The 25,501-nt window shown below is 44.1% G+C and overlaps 1 protein-coding gene across 1 annotated transcript in view; it reads right to left on the reverse strand.

The window, feature by feature from the left end:
- Positions 1 to 25,501, reverse strand: part of asic2 (acid-sensing (proton-gated) ion channel 2) — a 515,434-nt gene that overhangs the window by 41,895 nt on the left and 448,038 nt on the right. The window contains exons 7-9 of the mRNA XM_070864453.1: positions 21,424 to 21,574; positions 9,317 to 9,408; positions 1,243 to 1,322 (exon numbers count right to left, since the gene is read on the reverse strand). Coding sequence (XP_070720554.1) covers positions 1,243 to 1,322; positions 9,317 to 9,408; positions 21,424 to 21,574 — 323 coding nt within the window. The remainder of the gene's footprint in view (positions 1 to 1,242; positions 1,323 to 9,316; positions 9,409 to 21,423; positions 21,575 to 25,501) is intronic.

Below are 25,501 nucleotides of genomic sequence, written 5' to 3' on the forward strand. Positions count from 1 at the left end.
AATTTGTGGATGACACCAAATTAGGGAGTATAGTTAATACTGAAGAAGACTGTGAGAAAATACACAAAGACATTAATAAACTCGCAGAATGGGCGTGTGATTAGCAAATTAATTTCAACATAGATAAGTGTGAGGTGATGCATTTTGGTGGAAAGAATAAGCATACCTCATACGCCTTGTAAAATAAGAATCTAAATGGGGTGGAGAAGCTAGGGGTACAGGCACACAAATCACTAAAAATAGCGACACAGGTTAAAAAGGCCATAAATAAGCAAACAAAGCACTGGGGCTCATTTCTAGAGTGATAGAACTGAAAAGCACAGTGGTTATGTTAAACAAGATGCACTGCAGCAACTCGCCAAGGCTTCTTCGGCAGCACCTCCCAAACCTGTGACCTCTACCAACCAGAAGGGCAAGGGCAGCAGGTGTATGGGAGCACCACCACCTCCATGTTCCCCTCCAAGTCACACACCATCCTGACATGGAAATATATCGCCCGTTCCTTCAGAGTCGTTGGGTCAAAATCCTGGCACTCCCTCCCTAACAGCACCTTCACCTCGCGGACTGCAGCAGTTCAAGACAACGGTTCACTGCCACCTTCTCACGGGCAACTAGGGGTGGCCAATAAACGCTGGCCTCGTTAAGGGGGTGCAAAGACCAATTGCATGCCAGTGGTGGGACTTCCGGGTGATAAAAGTCCTGGCCCCGGAACATTACTGCCCCGCATCGGAGCATGGGGCAATTTTGGCCCCTCGATTTTTAAACAAGGTGTCTTGATTAGCATATTTTAAATAACTATCGCTTAGAAATTAGGCCGTGCGAGATTAATGTTAAGTAATTTATATTGAGTGGTTTAATGACTCAATTAAAACAGCAAAGTGATGCGGTATATTTGCCACACATAGGCGTCCATGCATTAGGAGAAAGTAATTGCTAGGCTCATTTTCACAGCAACTTACTAATCATTTTAATGCGGCCCCCAATAACTGCCACTAAGAAGTGGGTTTCCTGTTGTAGATTTGTTATTTATCCTTAAATTTATGATTTCATTATAAGTAGCAGAGGAATTCTTCCTGCTAGATGGATAGTGCATGTTTTGAAAGTGTTTGAAAGTAAGCACAAAGGTAATTCATGATATCTGGAGGCAGAGCGAAGGTAAGCAACAGTTTAAGATCACTTTTGTGATGTGATTCGACCTTAAGCAAACCCTGCCAGAACATGCCATCCTTATAGGATTCTTACCTCATACAAGTAATCAAAGAGCTCTAATATCGTTAAAATGCTAGCACCAATAAACAAGCCCATCTGGCCGCCAATGTCACCTGCAAAGGAAAAAACACTGTCAGCAAAAATTATACCTCTGCACAAGAGAGGTTGCGGCTCCCACTTATACATAGCTACAAATATCTCAATAGTAACGCCCCCCTCACCCCTAATCATTGGTGGCTATATGCCTTGCCCAGAGTGCCCTGAACTTTCCAGATGAGGAACATTCCAAGTCCGATGGAACTGCAGTCGGCTTCAGTGCTGCTAAACTATGGAGGGGAAAAATGAGTCAGGGCCCCCAGAGCCCGGTGCTACCCAGTGACCCATGCTGGAAAGGTCGTACGCACAAATGTCAGGTGAAGACAGCATTAGGCTCAGCTGTGGTACTCTCCATATTTGATTAACTATCGACTACTGGCAACTTGAGTGGGCTTCTAGAGGGCTGATAGCAATAGGAGGTTGGCACCTTAGCAAATGCGATGGAGAGATTACACAAATTAGGGTTGTATTCCTTAGAATTTAGAAGGTTGAGGGGCGATCTGATCGAAGTTTTCAGGATAGTAAGGGGAGCAGATAGGGTAGACAGAGAGAAACTATTTCCGCTGGTTGGGGAGTCGAGGACTAGGGGCATAGTCGAAAAATTAGAGCCAGACCTTTCAGGAGTGAAATGAGGAAACACTTCGACACACAAAGGGTGGTAGAAGTTTGGAACTCTCTTCTACAAATGCCAATTGATGCTAGATCAATTGTTAATTTTAAATCAGAGGTTGATAGCTTTTTGTTAACCAACAATTTTAATGGATATGGGCTGAAGATGGGTTTATGGAGTTAGGTTGCAGATCAGCCATGATCTCATTGAATGGCGGAACAGACTCGAGGGGCTGAATGACTTGCTCCTGTTCCTATGTGCCTTCAGAGGAGGAGCAGAGAAAAATGATGGGGGCGGGGGGAAATTCTTAATACACAGGGGTTTATTCAAAATAATATTTCAATGCTAACTCCTTGCAAAAAGGTTCTTAACTTTTTTTTGTTCTACATATTTTTAATTTTAAACGATGCTATACAAAACAAAGATGCTGAACAGCAGTAAACCAGTAAAAAAATATGCCCGTGATCACCAACAGTGATGCACACAACACAGATGGACAGCAGCACAGCCATTGATGCTTTCAGTAATGACCTGAAGTCATGAAATACCTTGCTAGCTTGTGAACTGCACTGCACCTTCATTGCCTGTACTAATTCAAAGTTTGCTCTGCTTGCTGTACCAGCACAAGCTGCAAATCACAACATAAAAAAAATGCAAAGTGCCCCGAGTAAAAGTTCAAGTGATCATTAATATATTTAGTTATGTTGGTTTTGTCAATGTTAGTAACGATTGTAAAAGTAGCAATGCTCGAAATCCTTGGTAGTAATTTCAAGAATGATGCTGATTATCGCAAACATGGTGACAAGTATGGTTAGTAAGGTGAATAATGTGGGCAAGGTTAACTAAGTGTCAGTTGAGAGTGTGGCACCCTTGTCTCTGTGTCAGAAGGTTGTGGGTTCAAGTCCCACTCCAGGGACTAGAGCACAAATGTCTCGGCTAACTCTCTAGTGCAGTTTACTGTCGAGATGCTGTCTTTTGGATGAGATGTTAAACTAGGCCCCGTCTGCTCTCTCAAGTGGATGTAAAAGATCCCATGGCACTATTTCGACGATGACCAGGGGCGTTATCTCTGGTGTCCTGGCCAATATTTATCAATATTGTCAGACAGGAAGCAAAGAGTAGGAGTAAACGGGTACTTTTCAGAATGGCAGGCAGTGACTAGTGGAGTGCCGCAAGGTTCTGTGCTGGGGCCCCAGCTGTTTACATTGTACATTAATGATTTAGACGAGGGGATTAAATGCAGTATCTCCAAATTTGCGGATGATACTAAGTTGGGTGGCAGTGTGAGCTGCGAGGAGGATGCTATTAGGCTGCAGAGTGACTTGGATAGGTTAGGTGAGTGGGCAAATGCATGGCAGATGAAGTATAATGTGGATAAATGTGAGGTTATCCACTTTGGTGGTAAAAACAGAGAGACAGACTATTATCTGAATGGTGACAGATTAGGAAAAGGGAAGGTGCAACGAGACCTGGGTGTCATGGTACATCAGTCATTGAAGGTTGGCATGCAGGTACAGCAGGCGGTTAAGAAAGCAAATGGCATGTTGGCCTTCATAGCGAGGGGATTTGAATACAGGGGCAGGGAGGTGTTGCTACAGTTGTACAGGGCCTTGGTGAGGCCACACCTGGAGTATTGTGTACAGTTTTGGTCTCCTAACTTGAGGAAGGACATTCTTGCTATTGAGGGAGTGCAGCGAAGGTTCACCAGACTGATTCCCGGGATGGCGGGACTGACCTATCAAGAAAGATTGGATCAATTGGGATTGTATTCACTGGAGTTCAGAAGAATGAGAGGGGACCTCATAGAAACGTTTAAAATTCTGACGGGTTTAGACAGGTTAGATGCAGAAAGAATGTTCCCAATGTTGGGGAAGTCCAGAACCAGGGGTCACAGTCTGAGGATAAGGGGTAAGCCATTTAGGACCGAGATGAGGAGAAACTTCTTCACCCAGAGAGTGGTGAACCTGTGGAATTCTCTACCACAGAAAGTAGTTGAGGCCAATTCACTAAATATATTCAAAAGGGAGTTAGATGAAGTCCTTACTACTCGGGGGATCAAGGGTTATGGCGAGAAAGCAGGAAGGGGGTACTGAAGTTTCATGTTCAGCCATGAACTCATTGAATGGCGGTGCAGGCTAGAAGGGCTGAATGGCCTGCTCCTGCACCTATTTTCTATGTTTCTATGTTTCTAATCAACATAACTAAAACAGATTATCTGGTCATTATTATTGTGTTCCTAACACAGATGAGGCTGCACACAGGGAGGTTAAAGTAACAGTGACCTCAGTCTTTAATAAGACACTCCAGAGTGAGGAACAGGCCTTAGGGGCCGACTTATATACAGTGCTCCCAAGGGATGCTGGGATCCCTTGGGACTTCAGGGGATGAGCTCCCTGGTGGCGGAACATGGGAGTGCATGCTTTACAGATACACGACAATGATCACATTGCTGTTTGAGGGAGCTTGCTGTGTGCAATTTGGCTGCTGCGTTTGCTACATTACAACAGTGGCTGCACGCCAAAATTACTTAATTGGCTGTAAAGTGCTTTGAGACATCCGGTGGTTGTGAAAGGCACTATACAAATCCAAGTCTTCCTTTCTTTCTAAATGAATTAAGTTAGAAAGCCATGCAGTACACTTAACTAGATCATGTGTACTGATCTCCGTGTTCCCTTTTTATATTTGCAAAATTTGTGCAATTTAATAATTTTTATGCCAAAATATGTCTTGGATCTCGATAAAAGAACAGGAGGATGCTGGCAATCAAAGACTAACCAAATTCAGATCAGGGCCCTCAGACGGGTTGGGATAAGCTTGCAGCTTGGCGAGGCATACTCAATTGCACTTGAAAGAACCGGTGCTGTGCATCGTAAAATGGAGGCACTGTCGAATAAACTGATTTCTGAGCTAGACAAAATTATGTCCGTAATTATTCACATGAATGAGCAACATGACAGCTAACGGCTTCAACATGATTCAGGCACAGCGGATGTGCCTGTTTTCAACAATTAAATGAAAGATTGGTGTTTAAATCAGCCATGGTTCCAAGAAGCAATTTGGAGATATCTTACGGAGAGAACTGCCAAATTGTACGACATCTGAGGTCCGATTTTGTGTGACACTGCCAGTGGTGTGGAGCCACTGCAGATCTCACTGAGAAACAACCAATGGCAGCTGTGGGCCATGGGCATTTGACGTCCCTTGCCATGCCGCTTTAGCACAATGAAAAGGTTGAAAAGAGCTTGGAAAATACCTCCCAGTCTGCTTTCCCATCTTAGGTTTGGACCATCCTTGATGGACCCCACGATAACTTCGTGCAATAACAAGGAGCATACTTTTTGCATTTTTCTAGATACCAGACAACATACTCCTCGTTTCCAGGCAGGTATTAAGGACAGGAGTGACTGCATGGCCTCAGTTGGCAACCTCCTTGCAACTATATGGGATGGATTTGCCAGTCTTCTGCGCTCCGTTTTCGCCCCGGAGCGGCGACAAGGAGGTCTTCTGGGCAGGCGGTCAGCCTCCAGCGCCCCGCAGCGATCCTTGGGTCCGGTTTTGTGGCAGCGCTGAGCTGCACCGGTGTGCAACGCCCCTGGTTGCAACACCGGCACGAGTTTGAGCTCCTGCCCGACCCGTCCGCCCGGGAAATCAGGGCGGTCCAGCCATGCCATCGGCGAAGAAGTGAGTAATGGACTCCTAAGCTAAGTGTGATTGCTTTTTCTTTTAATTTTTTTTTAGTGATTTATGTTGTGGTGGCATGGGCAATGTTTTTGGAATGTTTTTGTGTGGTTTTATTTAGGTTTCTCCCCCCATCCCGCTCCCCCCCCCCCCCCCCCGACCCGTCTCTCGGAGCGCTCCCGGCCTGGCTCTTTAGCTCGGGTGTTTCCCATCCTTATGCCATGAGAGGTGTACAATGCCTCCTTTAGTGCTGCGCCCCCTGATGCCCAAACTTATCTACTAAAGCGCAAACTATTCCCCACCGTTAACTTTCCCGCCCCGCCACCATTATCGCCCAAAAACATAAAAACCTAAAATCCAGTCCTATATACCTTTACTGTTGGATAGTCATCACTCCTAAACAACAGCTTCCTCTTTAGGTGATTCTCCCACAGCAGGACATCCACCTCTTCAATGTCAAAGCAAGCAGTGTTACCCATATATCTCAGCTGTGGCATTGTCTATTACTCCACTTTTCTATTTCTACCACAACTTCCCCTTTAACAGCAAGCTGCAGCCCTTTAACAGCTGCTGCTTTGAAGGAATTCTGGTCCCCAGCGACACCTGCTACAGGTCAAGCTCTCTGAGCAAGCCTTTCCTGCATTGGTAGTCTAATTAAATTCGGGGGAAGGATTGAAAAACTGCAGGTATAGGCATGTCTATGTATTAAGACAAGTCAAGACCATTTTCCACATTATCGAAACACTGGGGCACTATGACAGATTGGGGGTCGTTGCAGATACTCCCTAAGAGCAACTGAGGTCTGTCTCAGGGGATTCAGAATTGCCTGAGCATCTAAAAGGAAAATAAAAGCATCTCAGATGAATTCTGAAGCTGGTGGTTGAGATGGCAGGAACGTGAGTGGGAGATTCTTGGCAGCCCTTTTCTTCCTCGTATGATGAAAGCTGAAGTTTCATCCAACTTTGGCAGAAAGAAAAGCAAACTCTTTCAGTTAGTTACACAGGATTCTGTGGAATGCAGAATCAAATGCCTTCTTATGGATTGGAGTGTGGTTACCACATACTGGATGAAATTTCAAGCAACTGACAGCATAGGTTAAGTCAGCATGTGAAATACACATCATTGAGCCAAAGCAGGCTTTGTTCTGTCCTTTACAAATGAGAGATATTTGAAGCTTTCAAAGATTAAAGAGCTTTTGAACAAGGATAATTCGGGGCATGTGAAACATTTAACCCTGTAGCAATGATATACGAGGAGAAGCAATTTTCTCAGATATTGAGCTGTATTTTGCATCAACCTTTCGACTTCAATGTCGGGGCATGATTAGGAAGTTTGCAGATGATACAAAAATTGGCCGTGTGGTTGATAGTGAGGAATAAAGCTGTAGATTGCAGGAAGATGTCAATGGACTGGTCAGGTGGGCAGAAAAGTGACAAATGGAATTCACTCCAGAGAAGTGTGAGGTAATGCATTTGGGGAGGGCTAACAATGCAAGGGAATACCTATTAAATGGTAGGACACTGAGAAGTGTAGAGAAACAGAGGGACCTTGGAGTGCATGTCCACAGATCCGTGAAGATTGCAGGACAGGTAGATAAGGTGGTTAAGAAGGCATACAGGATACTTTCCTTTATTAGCCGAGGCATTGAATATAAGAGCAGGGAGGTTATGCTTGAACTGTATAAAACACTGGTTAGGCCACAGCTGGAGTACTGCGTACAGTTCTGGTCATCACATTACAGGAAAGATGTGATTGCACTGGAGAGGATACAGAGGAGATTTACAAGGATGTTCCAGGACTGGAGAATTTTAGCTATGAGGAAAGATTGGATAGACTGAATAGAATATATTAGGAAGGCTAATGGGACATGATGTATATCTCATTTTGTTGTTTTCTTTGGAACAGAGGAGGCTGAGGGGAGATTTAATTGAAGTGTATAAAATTATGACGGGCCTAGATAGAGTGCAGAGGAAGGACCTATTTTCCTTAGCAGAGAGGTCAATAACCAGGAGGCATAGATGAAAAGTAATTGGTAGCAGGATTAGAGGGGAGTTGAGGAGACCTTTTTTCAACCAGAGGGTGGTGTGGATCTGGAACTCACTGCCAAAAGGATGGTAGAGGCAGAAACCCTCTTTGTATTTAAAAAGTACTTGGATAGGCACTTGAAGTGCCTTAACCTACAGGGCTACGGACCAAGAGCTGGAAAGTGGGATTGGGCTGGATAGCACATTTTAAGCCAGCACAGACATGATGGGCCGAATGGCCTCTTTCTGTGCCATAATGCTCTATGATTCTAAATCACCACTTCATTTATGTGTTCTCTGATAAGTTGCGACTTGTGGAAAACCATTAGAATTTGTTTGAGTTTACTGATGGCTTCAGATGGACACAGGTTGGATTAACCTTGATACTTTACTCATTGTGCGAAGGCATCCATCAACATTTCCCCCTCAGTAGTGCAGTGGAGACCACAATGCAGTCGCTAACCTATTGATTATAAAGAAACAAACTCTCAATTATATAGGGCCTTCCATGTCCTCGGAATATCTCAGAGTGATTTAGAACCAATTAAGTACCTTTGAAGTCTGGTCAGCATTGTTATGTAGGCAAATACTGCGGCCAATTTGCGCAAAGCAAGGCCCCACAATCAGATGTGATAAATGATGATTTCATCTGTTTTAGTGGTGTTGATTAAGGAATGGTTGCTGGTTAGAACACTGGGAAAACTTCCTAATCTCCTTCAAATAGTCCCAGAGAATATTTAACATCTATCTGAACAAGCAGATGGAGCCAGTCCCAATTTAACATCTCATCAGACGACCTCAGTGATGACATATGCTGTGGTGCCTCTTGCAATAAATGCCACTTGAATCTCCTTTGCTCCATCCTTTGGTACTCCTCCTCCTCTGTGATATTGGCACCCAAGGGAATGGCATACTGAGAGCTCCCGACTGTGGTTAGAACGTCTGAAAATCTTCCAGTGGTCTGACCCTGTGAGAAGCAGTCAGAGGCAAGCCTAGGTATGTACATGCAGAATGCTTAAAAAAAATCTTTAAAAGTATTTGCCAGATGTAGAAATCTCCAGTCTTTGCTGTGTTAAATACTCCTCAAATTTACCCGTGCCATCCGATCCTGGCAACCACTGCATCTGATATATCTTAGCCTAGCCTACCCAGAGTGCATTAGCAATGTAAGCTCAGGAAACTTGCCACTGCTTTGCCAACGTGCTTCACTTTGACCCATGCGAATGAGGTCAGTGGGCGGTGCCTGATTGTGGGGAGGCTCAAACGTTATGAGGAAACTCAGAGAAGAGTTTTTGTATCGGCGGAAATTGGACAGTAACAGCTTCCACCCAAATTTCTCGCCCCCATGGAATATTTATTTTGTAATGGAGTCAGAATTGGCCATATTGAGAGACAATGCTAAATTGTTCGTGCCATCTTCAAAAAGAAAAGTACATCAATATAGACTTTTGCTGGCGAAAGGGCTAATCCAAACTCTGTGCTTTGCTGCTTCTCAGTGGTCTGTTGGTGCTTTCTAATATCACTTTACCACAAGTTGCTCTAATGCTGCAGGCAAAGAGTAATGTTCTGTGACGGGATTGTATTTATAGCTCGCTAAAAGAGATGGAAGGTGGCCTACGTTGGCTAGGAAGGGCCAATTGCACCTTTTAAGTTGGCACTAATGGGCTCTCAGCACAGCTCATTAAATTGGATCACTCACCAAGTAAACCTGCAACCTCGTATGCTTTCTTCTGCTCAATAGTTTCATAGTTCAGGGCTTCAAAGAATACGTCCAGCACTAAAATATTCTCCCTGCAACAGCAAACAAAAAATACAAAAAGCAAATGAAATGTTTGTTGTGCGAAGGCGTTTGTGTGAGTACACAAGTGTGTCTGTAAATGTCCGGATAAGAATGTCATTGTGAATGCATGAGTACGTGCACATGTATTTAGGTGTGAATGCATTTTGTGTTGGTGCACAGGCTGGTCAATGCTTGAAAATAAAGTGAATCCTATTTGTAACAAAATGTATCTGGATCACATTTCTGATACAGTCCTGTGCCAAACTGCATCACATAACTTGCGTTAGACTGTGCAGCACAAGCGTGCAAGTGTAAATAAGCCAACTGTAAAATGCCTTTGTCAGTGCCTCTGTAATTCTTTTCCATTCATTCCCACAGTGGATGAACTGGTAATGTGTAGTGTGATTGTTAAACCTTTGTTAATAAACCAACTAGTTCTTAATAGCAATGTGTTGCTATGAATTTGTAAGCAAAGAACCCATAAAGCAAATACATTACACCCACCAATTCTGTTAGTGTCGTCCAGACACATCAATTAAAAGGGGCATTATATAACAGAAATGGCCAATTGAAAGATATTTCCTCAAGTGAGTAGGAGACGCATTTATTCTATTTGGGCGAGGTAACAGTCCACTTGGAGCTACTTTTTTTGCAAGTCGCCAACGATTAAAAATATCTGAAATAGCTATATTGGTTCTCCTAATCAGTAACTGGCACCAACAAAAATTGGTGCTAATTTCTCTGTGGTGACAACGCTAAAAAAGCCTGCTGGCGCTACCCATTTGGGGCAATGTACTAATCAAGTGTCTTCATACTGAATTTCATTGTCCACGACTGTCCTGTCAGCATCATAGTCATCAAGGTCACTGGTCTTCACGGAAAACCAGATCGAATCGCAAACCCCCAAATCCTGGAAAAGATCCTGGAATCTCATGCAACATAAACATAATGTGACTTAGTCACCATAAGCATTGGCACTAATTCAAAGTAGTCAGCCCTGTGTAGGAAACTCCACTCTAACCAGTTTATTTAAGTTTTGGCAAAGTAACATGAGAATCGTATATTGTTCGAGTAGTGCAGGTGCAACGCCCCAAATCCAGAACTCCAAAAACCGGAATTGTCCAAACAACTGACATTTTGGCAGAGCTGATGGAGTCGTCCTGAATCTGGAATTATTGTCCGAAAACTGGACATTTTTGAGACAAAACCCAAAATCCGGCACGGATTTGGTCGAGGATTCCGGATTTCAGACAAGAAAACCAAGTCTGAAATCCGGAATGCTTGACTGAATCCGTGTCGGATTTCGGGTTTTGCCGGATTTCAGACCTCGCCGCTCAAAAGCCGGCACAGATTCGCTCGAGGATTCCCGGATTTCAGACTATTGACTTTCTTGTCTGAAATCCGGAAAAAACCCAAAAACCAGAATGGATTAAGTCCCGAGGATTCCGGATTTCAGACATTGTACCTGTATACTCTATGTAATACCATGTGGGATCACAGCGCCTCCTCCACACCTAAAGTAAAAAACTTTTGGGGCATTATTCACAATGGGAGCAGGCATCCTCCTTTTGCTATTTGTAATGGAGCTGAACTTGCGGCTCCTACGGGCATGTACGAAGTGCAGAGGTGCCCGTCGGGGCTGCGCAAGTTCTGGGTTTAAGCATGCGAGGCGCGTGCACCTAAACTGGAACTTGTGATCTTTCAAGAATCCTCCTGACCGATCGCACGCATCCGGAGGAAAAGAGCCTACGCGGGCGGAGAGTTGGGCTATTTGCCCAACTTCTACCCAGCAAATGCCTTTGAAATTCTTACCCCTGGTAAAAGCAACCATTAGGCCTGCTTTTACCAGCGAAGGAGTTTTAAAAAAAAAGAAAAATAAAATGTTATCACTCATTTATATATTAAAAATTCTTTCCATTCAGGGAAATTTATTTTTAGCCCTGTTAAAACATTTTTAAAAATTCAAAAAAATTTATATTTGTATAAAATATTTAATTAAATTGCTTTTTAATTAATTTTAAATATGTAATGTGTTTCTTAAAATGTATTTAATGTGTGTGTGTGTGTTTTTGGGGGTATTCCCATTCATACCTATGGCAGCCCCGTAGAAACAGAACTCAGCATAAGTATGAATGGGAATACTTGGATTGGTTGGGCCGGCCCATGTGATCCCAGGGACGCGTATATAGCCCATACGCTCCTCGAATGCGTGGGTCTCTATGCAGGCCTTCGCATAGAGACCCAGGACAACAAGTCTCCGAACCTCCGGGACCACCAGGTACTCTTGTAGATATTTTTGCGGTCGGAGGCATCCGTCCGCGGGAAGCTTTCGACTACAAATTCTGGGCCAATATAATTGCAAACATCAGTATAAAAATTTATGTAGAATTCAGCTTCACATAGTAAACAAATTAAATTTTCCTCCCCACCAACCCCCAACTCGCATGTCTCACAAATATTTCAATTCCTGCACATTTTCTTCTAATCCCCTGTCTATTGAGATCTGTCAACCACACATTCAGCAGCTGTGGTGTCAATGCATTCTGTTCTGCTAGCTGTGGTAATGGAAGCAGTCCAATTCTGCATTGATAGTCAGAAGGGCAATGACCATCCAACAACAGTATCAAGGTGGATATTATAGCATCCCTGTCCATCGAGCCATCTCTTCCATCAGTTCATTGACTGGCAGAACTTTGTCCTTTCGAGACCTTGGTTCAAATTGAGCCAAACAAGCATTTGGGGGTAGGATTTTTTCCTTGTGTTATTCCACATTCTACTATTACACATTTCAAAATGACTTGGGGGTAGTAGAGCTCATTAAAATTTAACTCATCACTTTCATTTCATTACTGAGTATCCAAGCCGTTCTGTAAAACCCATCCAAGGCTTGTCTCCAATAAACTACTGCAAATCCTGCAAATAAGATCCTGAAAATCCCCTGGAAGGACAGACGCACCAACGTCAGTGTTCTCGACCAGGCCAACATCCCCAGCATCGAAGCACTGACCACACTTGACCAGCTCTGTTGGATGGGCCACAATGTCTGCCTGCCCAACACGAAACTCCTAAAGCAAGCGCTCTACTCGGAACTCCTACACGGCAAGCGAGACCCAGGTGGGCAGAGGAAACGTTTCAAGGACACCTTCAAAGCCTCCTTGATAAAAGTGCAACATCCCCACCGACACCTGGGAGTCCCTGGCTAAAAACCGCCCTAAGTGGAGGAAGAGCATCCGAGAGGGCGCTCAGCACCTCGAGTCTCATCGCCGAGAGCATGCAGAAAACAAGCGCAGGCAGCAGAAGGAGTGTGTGACAACCCAGACTCCCCACCCACCCTTTCCTTCAACGACTGTCTGTCCCACCTGTGACAGAGACTGTAATTCCCGTATTGGACTGTTCAGTCACCTGAGAACTCACTTTTAGAGTGGAAGCAAGTCTTCCTCGATTTCGAGGGACTGCTTATGATGACGATGATATATTTCTATTTTCGCACATGAGCAGACATTGCCATTTATCCAAACTACCAATTATTCAAATGCGATTAGTATCTTTCATTACTTTGCACTCTACCGTATATCACTGCTTCCCACATGGTATTTTTCAACTCTCTGATAGAATGGAGTCAGTAGTGCTTTAGATGATCTCCTTCGACATCTGGGACCTGGGTCTAGCCAAGGGATGAAGGTCTTCTCTGCTTGATAGTGTCGTGCCACAGACTGGTTGGCACATTGGGTTAAGCAACCTCTGTTCAAATCAATCAAAGATAGTGCTGATGAAGGTTTAAAGAGGACTAGGTTAGGAGAGGGGGGTTATTTGCCTCATCATGAAATATATTTGACAATAGATATTGGGGGGGGGGGGGGAAATTCATGTGCACCAACAGAATTGCCGGTGTGGTATCATTGGCATCTCGCTGCTGAAAATGGCCGTAGCGATGCCATAGAAAAATCTGCACTGGGGGTTGGCGATGTGGAGCGCAGCGTTAACTTACCGTGCAACGCCCTCCTGGTGGCATTAATGGAGGCCTCCAACCCCAAGTTCCCGTCCACAGTCGGCGTTACAGCTTCTTACAGCCTGTGAGAGTGAGGCCGTGGAGTTCGCAGGGCATTATGGGCAATTAAAGGGGCTATAAATTAAAGGGGCAATGCATTAAAAAACTAATAAAAATTACAATGCAGTGAAAAAAAATGCAGCTTTCAACCCTTACTGCCTTAAAGACAAAACATTAATATTAAAAAGAAGTCCAAAAGGAGTCGTCAGCACTTAAAGCTGAATTCCCTTCCGAACCTCAAAAAATAGGCAAAGTGCTTCAGCTCCAACAGAAACATTTCAGCAGGCCAGGGAAGGGGCACCCAGGGTCCCTCACACAGCACTCCAGCTATCTGCAGTGTTGACCCCCTCCACAGGGGCCAGGAGGACCTCCAGAAAGAAGGATGTTGGACCAGATCATTGAGGCTGTCATTGCCAGCAGTGCCCAAGGAAGCTTCATGATCTCAGACCACTGGTCAAGGTCAGTGAATGCATCTTCAAAAGCCGTCCCCTGCCAACTGCATCACTAGCCTCACATATTTCTCAATGCAACTCCCCCCATCCCCCACCCCCAATCACTCACCGACCAACAATCTGCACCAATGACGAGTCACATCTCCCATTCTGGCCTCACCTCACCCCCTTGGAGGAGACGGTGCAGGCCATTCTTAGCAGGGGCATGGCTGAACTCTTGGCCAGCGGTGGGGCTGAAAGGATACAAAATGCTGGTATCCTCATACAATAGCCTCCTTCTGGCATGCACCTCTTGCTTTCCTGACCTCCCATCACCACAACTGCACCCTTGCACCTTCCTCATTTCACACACCCAAGAAATGGCAGCGGCCCAGCCAATGACTGGCCACGAAGAGGGAGAGGAGAGTGAAGAAGAAGACGATAACACTTCTAGCCACCAGCTCAAGATCGACCAGCAAGGCCATTTGCAGTGTCCCCCACTGAAAGTCAGCAACCTTGCTGCAGGCAGTCAGTAGGGGAGGCAAAGGCACACAAAAGACAGTCACAAAGAGAATGCGTAAGGGTGTGAGTTGATTTCTTGATATCATATTGCATGGATAGACGTATATAGTTGAATTGCAAAGTTTGCTTTGTGGTGGCATTTATTTCAGCACTGTGGCCAAGAGGATGCTGTGATGGTCAGTAACAGAGGGAAGGTAAGGTGTAGGACTAATGTTGAAAGGAGATTTGGGGTTGTGGTCACTGGGATTGCAGGCAGATGATTCCATCCTGGATATCCCGGCCATAAAGGGGGTGTGTGTGACGCTTCCTTTCATCAGCTTCCTCCTCTTCTTCATCTTCCTCTTCTGTGTTTTCCTCTTCCCTCTACGAGTGGATGAACATAAGAACATAAGAAATAGGAGAGGAGTAGGCCATTTGGCCCCTCGAGCCTGCTCCGCCATTTAATAAGATCATGGCTGATCTGATCATGGACCGCTCCCCATAACCCTTTACTCCCTTATCGCTCAAAAATCTGTCTATCTCCACCTTAAATATATTCAATGACCCAGCCTCCATAGCTCTCTGGGGCAGAGAATTCCATAGATTTGAAGAAATTCCTTCTCGTCTCAGTTTTAAATGGGCGGCCCCTTATTCTGAGACTATGTCCCCTAGTTTTAGTTTTCCCTATGATTGGAAATATCCTCTCTGCATCCACCTTGTTGAGCCCCCTCATTATCTTATAAGTTTCAATAAGATCATCTCTCATTCTTCTGAACTCCAATGAGTATAGGCCCAACCTACTTAACCTATCTTCATAAGTCAACCCCTCATCTCCGGAATCAACCTAGTGAACCTTCTCTGAACATCCTCCAATGCAAGTATATTCAAGTCATTAATATAGATTGTAAATAGTTGAGGCCCCAGCACTGATCCCTGTGGCACCCCAGTAGTTACTGTTTGTCCACCGGAAAATGACCTATTTATCCCAACTCTGTTTTCTGTTAGTTAGCCAATCCTCTATCCATGCTACTATATTATCTTCAACTCTGTGAATGTAAATCTTAAATGACAGATAAAATGCTGGAAATACTCAGCAGGTCAGGCAGCATTTTGACCTGAGACGTGAACTCTGTTTCTCTCTCCACAGATGTTGCCTGATCTGCTGAGTATTTGCAGTATTTTCTGTTTTCTCAGAGGTCCCTTTACCATTCAAGGCCTTGTATGCATTCAGCAGTAATCTCTACACACTTAAAAAGCTTTTAACACCTATTGTAACAAACCACTACTTCAATAAAATAAAAAAAACAGTTCAAAAGCTTAAATGCAAACTTACCTGAAAGATGTATGTGTCTCTTTAAGACAGCGCCTCTGACAGTCTCTTTACAGGTTGTGTCTTCCTGGTGTGGTAACGACCCAGCGATGAACTCAATGCGAGGGTCGAAGGTGGCCGTGGTGACATGAAGTCGGCATTGCATGCTGACTGACGTCGCCAATCCACCAATGGTTTTTGCAGGATGATATACAAGAACATAAGAATTAAGAGTAGGAGTAGGCCATATAGCCCCTCGAGCCTACTCCGCAATTCAGTAAGATCACGGCTGATCATCGTCCTCAACTCTACTTTCCTGCCCGATCTCCATATCCCTTGATTCCCCTAGAGTCCAAAAATATATCAATAATCAGCCTTGAATACCTGTTACCGGCAGCACTACCGGGACGATGAAAATAGAGGACGCCACGGGACCCAACACCCATTGGCGAAAGAACGGCATTTCGCCATTTTCTGACGGCAACGGGTGGCATAAAGCCCCCGAATTTTTCGCCCCGTATGGAGTCTTCAGAAATTGTCAGAGCTGTGGTAATTTACGTATCGATGTGTCTAAATTAGGAGGGCTGCATACAGTCCGCACCTTCTCCCCCGCACCCCCCCCCCTCTCCCCACTCCCCCACCCCCCCACCAGACTTTCTGAGGCCAATACAAATGAGGCAAAACCCTCGCAGAATCGTTTTCTGGTGCAAATTCCGCCCTCAATGGAAAATCCGCCTGAATAATGCCAGTGGGCCTGATGGGGCTTTCATGTCACACATTGGAGCCATCATGACAAATGAAGCTTTGCACTTTGAAATACTGACATTGCTTATGTACTGTCATCTGTTCTAAATGGTTCGAGTAGCTGTATTCCCTCTGCAGATGTGCATCTGCAGATGTGTGAAAGAGCCCCAAAAAGAATCAGTAGAAAACAAGTTAATACGAGCAGAAAAAAGGCCAATATAACAGTGGGAATTCTGAAAAGGCTGTACCACAATTCAGCTCTACAGGGAGGATTTGAATAGAAGTCTTCAATGTTAAACTATTTATTGAAGTAAACCTATTAGTAAGCATTTAGTACTGTTGGAGAAATACACAAAGGAGAAGAAAACGCATAAATTAATTGATTATTCTACAGCCATTTTATTAGTCAATGCTGTGAAAACCTCAAACCTAAATAGATGGGATAGCCTGCTCTTCGGATATTCTGGATGAGAAGCCATTATAATTAATTTCCCTCAGAAAAGATCTGAGGGGGCACGTATTATTGTATTTTTTGTTCTAGCAACAATTATACATACAAGAAACTGGGAGGCAAAATATAAATTTTTAAAGCGGTGTTTGAAATTGAAGCAGAAATAATTTGCTTAAACAGGGAGCTGTAACGTGCCTTGTGTCGCTTAGTTTTCTGTAGTACACATTAGATAAATGTATGTTCTTATATTATATATGTGACTTTTAGTTCCTTGAGAAAGTGACTATTTTATGAATATGAAAAGCTGTGCGTTTGGTATTCCAGGTGGCACTGCTGACATGCCCTCGATAAAAGCGTCTGCTGACTGAATAAAAGCAATTGTTTGAACCAAACCCAGTTGAACCTCGGCTGACAGAAGTGATGGAGAGAGAAGCGGAGAGACAAAAGTGTCTGTGTACTAAAAATAAAATCAAAGAGCTGCCAAAATACAGCACAAAAAGCTGGAAATTCGGTTGAAGGTTTTTTAAGGCGCTAATGTCGGGCGGTCGCTAAACTTAGCGCCGGAAAATGGTTTGTGACGGCAGCCAAGGAATTCAGTGGTTGCGCCCTGAGAGTGGGGCGGAGCGTTAAGGGAAGCGTTCCACACTTCTCTTAGGGCGCTAGGTCGGGTGCGCGACTGAATATTCCCGTGCTGAAGAGCCGGCTTCAGAGCACCCTAAGGGAGGCCTCCCTGCAAAAAAAAAAAGAATCGGAACAAAAAACACAAATTCCATTCCCTATACATTACTCACCCCAAATAAAGTTAAATCGTAAAACAAAAATCAATCACACTTACCTCATTCCTTCCCATAGCGCCCCGGGACAGCTCTGCACGGCACTAGGGGGCGCTACGGGTGCAGCACAACCAAATGTTGCATCCGTGTTGTTACCGGGGGCGTTGCACACCAGCACGACGCTCCCGGGCGAAACTCCTTAGTGCCACCGGTACCAGCACACTGAATTTGCCGAATAGCGTGAATGCTGGTGCCCTGTAGCCCCCCCTAGCAAGTGCGCTATCCAACCGAATTTCTCCCCTAAAGTACCAGTGCAGAAGGGTTAATGTCCACTTTTGTCGTGTCTCCTCCCCTCTGTCACACTGGGAAGTCATTCCATTTTTCCGTGAGTTGAACGCGATAGTGCTCCAAAACACGCCATTGTAAGTTTCTCTATTCTGACTGACACTTTTTTACTTTGCAGTGATCTCTCAGACAGTGGCCCTGCCATCTCTATTCTCGGGTCATTATTCATTTTCAACATATTCAGCTTTCTGCAGGCTAAGTAACTGTAACAATTGAAAGCAAACTGGCTAAACACTTGAAATTTATGAGTTTGGTAGAGACAAATGGCTGATTTGAATGTCAGATTAGCAACCTGACCTCCTTTAAGAAATCTCAATAAATTTAGCTCTTGACGCAATAAATCTGGAAAGATTAGAATCATAGGCCCCGATATTGATGGCCTTACCGCCCACTGCCGCCGACTGCCACCGGGTTTTGCCGCCGGTCTCCCCTCTGTGCCTGTTTCCACTTGGGCTGGAGCGGGCGGGAGGGGAGTACCGCCGGGAACTGCCCGCTGATGGTTACTGGCAGCCAAGTAGCACAAGTGGCCTCCTGCTTGCCGAGCTGCCAGATTGATGTGGGCGGGAGTCGGCACCAGCAGGGGGAAGGACCTCTGCATGAAGGCTGTTCTAACCCCGACGGTAGGTCTGAAGAACGTAAAATAAAGGTTCGTGAACATATTTACATTTTTTTTTTAAACAGCGACTTATCTGGATGGGGTCCCCTGAAGGTGTTCCATTGCTGTTTTTTTTTGTAATGATTTTTATTTTTAGCTCTTTCACCCTCCCTAAGCCACGACTCCATCCTTGGTGTCACTTGGGCGGCAAGAGTCTTTGCCGCCGAGGTTGAGAGCTCCCGCCTGCTGCCTCCCAGATTGACGGCGTAAGCCGTTGTTTTGCCACCAGGCAGTACTGCCACCACTTTTAGTGGAATCTTCCTGGCAAGGTACCGTCCGGTCCCTCGGCGGCCATCGGTGCTCTTTTGGGCGGCACTTGAGCGGCACTTGGGTTTCACCGATTTTGGGCCCATAGAATGGTTACAGCGTAGAAGGAGATCATTCATCCCATCGAGCCCGTGCCGGCTCCCTGCAAGAGCACTTTAGCCTGTACCACTCCCCCACCCTTTCCCCGTAGCCCTGAAATTTTTTCTCCTTCAGGTACTTATCCAATTCCCTCTTGACAGCCACGATTGAATCTTTCTCCCCACCCTTTCAGGCAGTGTATTCCAGATCCTAACCACTCGCTATTTAAGAAAGTTTTTTCCTCATGTTGCCTTTGGTTCTTCTGCCAATCACCTTAAATCTGCATCCTCTGGTTCTCGACAGTTTCTCTCTATCCACTCTGTCTAGACAGCTCATGATTTTGAAAACCTTTATCAAATCTCCTCTCAACCTTCTCTAGGGAGAAAAACCCAAGCTTCTCCAGTCTCTCCATGTAACTAAAGTCCCTCAACCCTCAAAACATTCTTGTATATCTTTTCTGCACCCTCTCCGAAGCCTTCACATCTTTCCTAAAGTGCAGTGCCCAGAATTGGACAGAATATTCCAGTTCAGGCCGAACCAGTGTTTTATAAAGGTTTATCATAACTTTCTTGCTTTTGTACTCTATGCCTCTATTTGTGAAGCTCAGGATCCCGTATGCTCTTTTAACCGCTCTTTCAACCTGCCCTGCCACCTTCAAAGATATTTTCACATATAATTCCAGGTCTCTCTGTTCATGCACCCCCTTTAGAATCGTACCCTTTAGTTTATATTGCCTTTCCTCGTTCTTCCCACCAAAATGCATCAATTTGCAATTTCACCTGCCGCATGTCTGCCCATTCCAGCAGCCTGTCTATATCCTCTGTGAAGTCTATCACTATCCTCATCACTGATTACGACACTTCAACGTTTTGTGTCATCTGCAAATTTTGAAATTGTGCCCTGTACACCCAAGACCAAGTCATTAATATAGATCAAGAAAAGCTACCTCCTCTTTCACTATGACTTTAGAGGATCTTCTTCTTTGGTAAAGACAAATGCAAAATTCTGATTTATTACCTCAGCCCCATGCCCTCTGCCGCCATGCATAGGTCTCCATTTTGGTCCCTAATCGGCCCCACCCCTCCTCTTAATACCCGTTTACTATTTATATGCCTTTAGAAGTCTTTTGGATTCCCTTTTATGTTAGCTGCTGATCTATTCTCATACTCTCTCTTTGCCCCACTTATTTCTTTTTTCACTTCCCCTCTGAACTTTCTATGTTCAGCCTGGTTCTCACTTGTATTCTCAACCGGTCATCTGTCATACATATATTATAAATATAGATCAAAATTGGTTGAACTCACTTGACTTCTATTTGAACAATTTACAAAAGCAGAAGAGGACCAGAGGTTAACTCAACATAAGCAGTGGTAGATAACAAAGAATAGAGTCAAAGGAAAAGGAATTCAATTTGGTTGAGCAGTATGATTTAACAAGCAACAGATAAAAATATGTACCTAAATAGAACTATATCTCTTTCCTCTGTGAAGCATCTGTGGGCATTTTTTATGTTAACATCATCTAAATCTGTGTTAAAGCAAAGTAGGGGCAGGAGGTTCCTAGTATATGTGTTAGGAAAAGCTATGCATGGTTAAAGTTAGAGTGGCAGGAGTATAAATGAGTGCTTCCTGCACTGTGAAATTGGTCTCTTCTCATGTTGGGCAATAAGATCATTTCACCATGTGGGTAGGCTGACTAGGCCTAGTATTCTCATGCAATAGACCAAAATCAGAGCAAACAAAGAATGAGAAGGAAACAGATCTGTTCGAAAGGCAGGTGGGTTTCTGAAAATGGGCAAACTATAACAATAGGCATCCTATAACAATTACACAACGTTCTAAGTGCTGGGCTCGACACCGAGGGGAAGCTGTCAACTGGCACAGTGGGCAAAGCAAGGTGAGGGTGAGAGAGAGAGAATGAAAATACTGGTATCTAATTAATAGATCATTAACCAGTTACAAATGTATTAAATCTGACACATGTATGCAGCAGAGCAACATTTGATGGATATGTACCTTGTCCAGTGAGAATGAAAATACTGCTATCTAATTAATAGATCATTAACCAGTTGGCAATGTATTGTGGAAGTATTTGCAGGTAAATGACACCAGTTCCAATCAGTGTGACCAGTATATTTCTTCTCAGTTTGGGCAAATATAACAGTTTTATTTTTTCTGCATTTTCCTTAGTGGGTCATTACTCTTATTGGGAGGCAGGGATACAGGGAGATTAATGTGTGGAATGCAAAAAAAAGTGCGTAGTATACCCGAAGCAGCTGAACAGCATTGGCGATGTTGCTAAATAGATCCTGATTAAAAGCCAGAACATGAGCGCACTGTCAGACTATGGAACCGATCTCAAATGGCCTTGCCAATTTTTTAAAAAGTCAGCAGGGATGATCAGAGTATCAGAATATATACTCACGAAATGTATTTTTCGGTCTTGTTAAATTTCTTCTCAAGATACTTTGCAGAGGTCCTGCTTGGAATCTTCACCATGGACAGCTCCTTGTTGTAGCGAGTTAGATAACACGGTGTCTTGCAGAGACAGTTATTGTTCGTCTCCGCCAGCAAGGCTGGAAAGTGAAACAGGAAAGAAACATTAGCTCGTCACAGCAGCTGCTTTCTCGGATCTTATTCCTACGCAAATCCAAACTGTGATAAATTTGCCGCTTATTGTGATGTGTGTGCTCATTAAGATGTTGCCAATACTGGAGAACTGAACTGTCTTTGTACTTTGCAGTGACCTCTCCTACTTCACCCATCTTGTCTCTGCCCGATGGTCATTCTCCACATTTTCAGCCAAGATAGCAGACACCCTCGGAAGTTATTAAAACAATGGGCCGTGTGTAAATGAACCCATAACTCTGCTTCGGTGTCCGAAGCATGCTGAAGGTCTGCTGAGCATTATTTTAGGTGTAGTGGTTAAACTGCTAGTGTAAAATTCCTGTGTGTGTCTTTAGCACGGTTTAAAATAAAGAAAGAAAATATGCAGTGAATTTTCGAATCATTGCTAACAGCAGAATGAAGAAGCAATGACACTTGGTACATTGCTAATGTTAAGGCAAAGCCACACTAACACTGCATTGTCGGTGGACATATTAGGGCAGAAATTACTGCCAGCAATATTAAATGAACGCTCACCAAGATACTATCTTTTTTTCTCTCTCTCTAATTTAAAGTAGATGTTTCCTTTGGGTATAAAAATTCTACTTGCCTTTCCTTTTTATTTCTAACTTCCGAACAATTTGCATTTATACAACAGCTCCATGACCCATGGTGAACACAGGATGAAGAACAGTCAAAAATCTTGCATGGATAAACGAGAAACCCCATAGAATCATTTAAAATTATATGTTACTACAATTTATAAAAAGAAAGATTTGCATTTATATAGCACTGTTTTTTCCCACATTACAACAGTGACTACACTCCAAAAGTACTCCATTGACTGTAAAGCGCTTTGAGGCATCCAGTAGTCGTGAAAGGCGCTATATAAATGCAAGTCTTTCTTTTCTTTCTTTCATGACCATCGGACATCTCAATGCGCTTTACAGCCAATGAAGTACTTTTGGAGTGTAGTCACTGTTGTAATGTGGGAAACACGGCAGCGAAATTGCACACAGCAAACTCTCCCAACAGCAATGTGATAATGACAAGATAATCTGTTTTTGTTATGTTGATTGAGGGATAAATATTGGCCAGGACACCGGGAATAACTCCCCTGTTCTTCTTCAAAATAGTGCCATGGCATCTTTTATGTCCACCTGAGAGAGCAGATGGAGCCTCGGTTAAACGTCTCATCCAAAAGACAGCACTTCTGACAGTGCAGCACTCCCTCAGCACAGCACTGGAGTGTCAACCTAGATTTATGTGCTCAAGTCCCTGGAGTGGGACTTGAACCCACAACCTTCTGACTCAGAGGTGAGTGTACTACCCACTGAGCCACAGCTGACACAATATCTGTGTAGAATGTGCCCACGCCTTTACAAAAACCGAACATAAGACACATAAGCACAGGCCTGCTCTATTTTTTTTACCAAAATTTAATGTTGCGTTAAAAAAAATCTGTCTCTTCCTTTTGCCTGGGATTAAGCAGGAAAACAAGATCAAGTTGTTTATAATTCCTTGACACACCATTTATAAAATTACTCCTAGTTGGCCCCCTATCTACCCTGAATCAGAATCAATTGCAAAGCGACCAGTACTTAGACCGTACTATGACCCCTCCGACTGAAATCAAATGGAGCACAGCAAGTAAATTGAAACCAAGCCCATCCCAAAGTGATCATGATTCCCAAAGTACTTCTTGATTCACTGCTATTTCAGGCTTTTAAACCATGTGGCGAGGCATGATGAACTGCCCAACGACCTGCTTCACAGGGAGGCTTGCCACAACATCCAAAATTCAACTGTGAGCAACAAACTTTTGAAAAGTAATAAAAAAAGAGGAATGCCTGTCTCAAAAGAATTTGTAACTACTTTTTCATTGCCTTTGATACAGATAAAGAGACTGTTCATTGAGTGAGTTGTGTGGACCTGCATAACAATTTACATTTTTATTTACTTGTGCCCTTCACAGGTCAGGCAATGTTGCAGAACGAAAAGCCTTTGCTGATCTTGGCTCTGTCAGCCTTTTTCAACAGCACGAAACGAAAAGCATTCAGTCACTCGCTCTCTAGTACTCTCGCTTTCCCCTTTAAGATCATTGCTTAAAAAATAAATTCTCATGAATTTAACATCAGATTCAATCAGGATGCGAGTTGAGACTGGGATGGTTGTAGGTTTATCTTAGAATGTTTCCAGTCATCAGATAGCAAAAATAATGCCCTTGATTTCATTAACCTTTGGGGAAAGGATGCTGTAATTGGGTTTGCAAGGCATTTGTGTCAACACAAGACTTTTGCGTAAGCGTGCCAGCGTAAGGCATCTATTTTTAGTGTTGCTTCATAACCAAGGACTGCAGACATGCAAAAGGGGTGCACTGAGCCAAAGGCATCAAAATAATGACCCAAGTTTGCTCCGGTGGGCAATGCCAACACATGCCCAAACACCCTGGAGAGAATCACTGTCTATGGCTGTGTGTTACCATGACAGCAGGTATCCAATCAGCCCCAAAACTAACATTTAGCAAACTTGTGATTCCAGATCTGAAGTAACAAATAAGAAGTACCCAAGATTTAAATGTCAAATACTTGTCGTAAATCAGAAAATATTTAGTAACACAATTTTCTCAGTCAGAGAAAGAAAAAAAAAGAGGCGCTGAAACATGAATAAACTTGCATTTATATAGTGCTTTATAAATTAATTCATTTCCACCCCAGAGTGTCAACTTAATATAAAGGGATGGATCTGAACCCCAGTGTTGCTTTTAAAACAATACTTTTTGGCGTGGTTATAGCAAGGGGAGGACACACTCACTCCCTTGTCAGTTGGTTATGGTAATGCATTTGCTTAAGAATTCATAGCAACACATTGCTATTTGGAACTAGTTGGTTTATTCGCAAAGGTTTAACAATCACACTACACCTTACCAGTTCATCCACCAGGCTCACAACCACCTGCCTCATCGTGGATCAACTGAACCCAACTGGTTGGGGTTTTATTGAGTCTTGTGAACATCACATGACTGGCTAAGCCACTCCCAACTCAACAGCTCTACAACTATTTTGAGTTGTATCTGTAACACATAAACATTAAATCAAGTGCCCCCTTGTTTTTTTTTTGAGGGCACCAGAAACACAAATTATACAAGTGCCCCCTGGCTAATGGGGGCGGGGGCACTAAAACCGACAAACTTAAACAAATTAACATTTTACATGTGGTTCAAATTAAAATTTGGTTGCTGGGGGTGATGATGCACTCCAGTCCCTCCGGTGCCCATCTCTCGCGGAAGGTCGCGAGCGTATCGGTGGACAACACATGCTCCATCTCCAGGGACACCCTGGCTCGGATGTAAGCGCGGAAGAGAGACAAGCAGTCGGGCTGAACAACCCCCTCGACCGTCCGCTGCCTGGACCGGCGGATGGCCCACTTGGCCGTGCCCAGGAGCAGTCCTACGAGGAGGCCTTCCGACCTGCCCGCTCTCCTCTGCACAGGGTGCCCAAGGATCAGGAGTGTGGGACAGAAGTGCAACCAGAATTTGAGGAGCAGCCCTTTCAGATATTGGATGAGGGACTGCAACCTTGCGCATTCAATAAAAACATGGAACACGGACTCCTCTGGACCGCAGAAATTACAGGCGGCCTGGGAGCTCGTGAACCGGCTTAAAAACTTATTGCATGGGACTGCTCCATGGAACACCCTCCAGGTCAAGTCTCCAATAAATAAGGGGAGGACTCCCGTGTAGTGAGCACTCCATTGGGGAACCCCGCCTCCTCCGGATAACAAGATGGTGCACCATGTCAACAGCTCTACAACTCTTTTTGGGGGGACAAAATACACATTAGATCGAGTGCCCCCCAATCTGGGGGACACTCCAGACACTTTTAACTGCCCTCTTT

Source organism: Pristiophorus japonicus, chromosome 21 (assembly GCF_044704955.1).
Source record: "Pristiophorus japonicus isolate sPriJap1 chromosome 21, sPriJap1.hap1, whole genome shotgun sequence".
Lineage (NCBI taxonomy): Eukaryota > Metazoa > Chordata > Chondrichthyes > Pristiophoridae > Pristiophorus > Pristiophorus japonicus.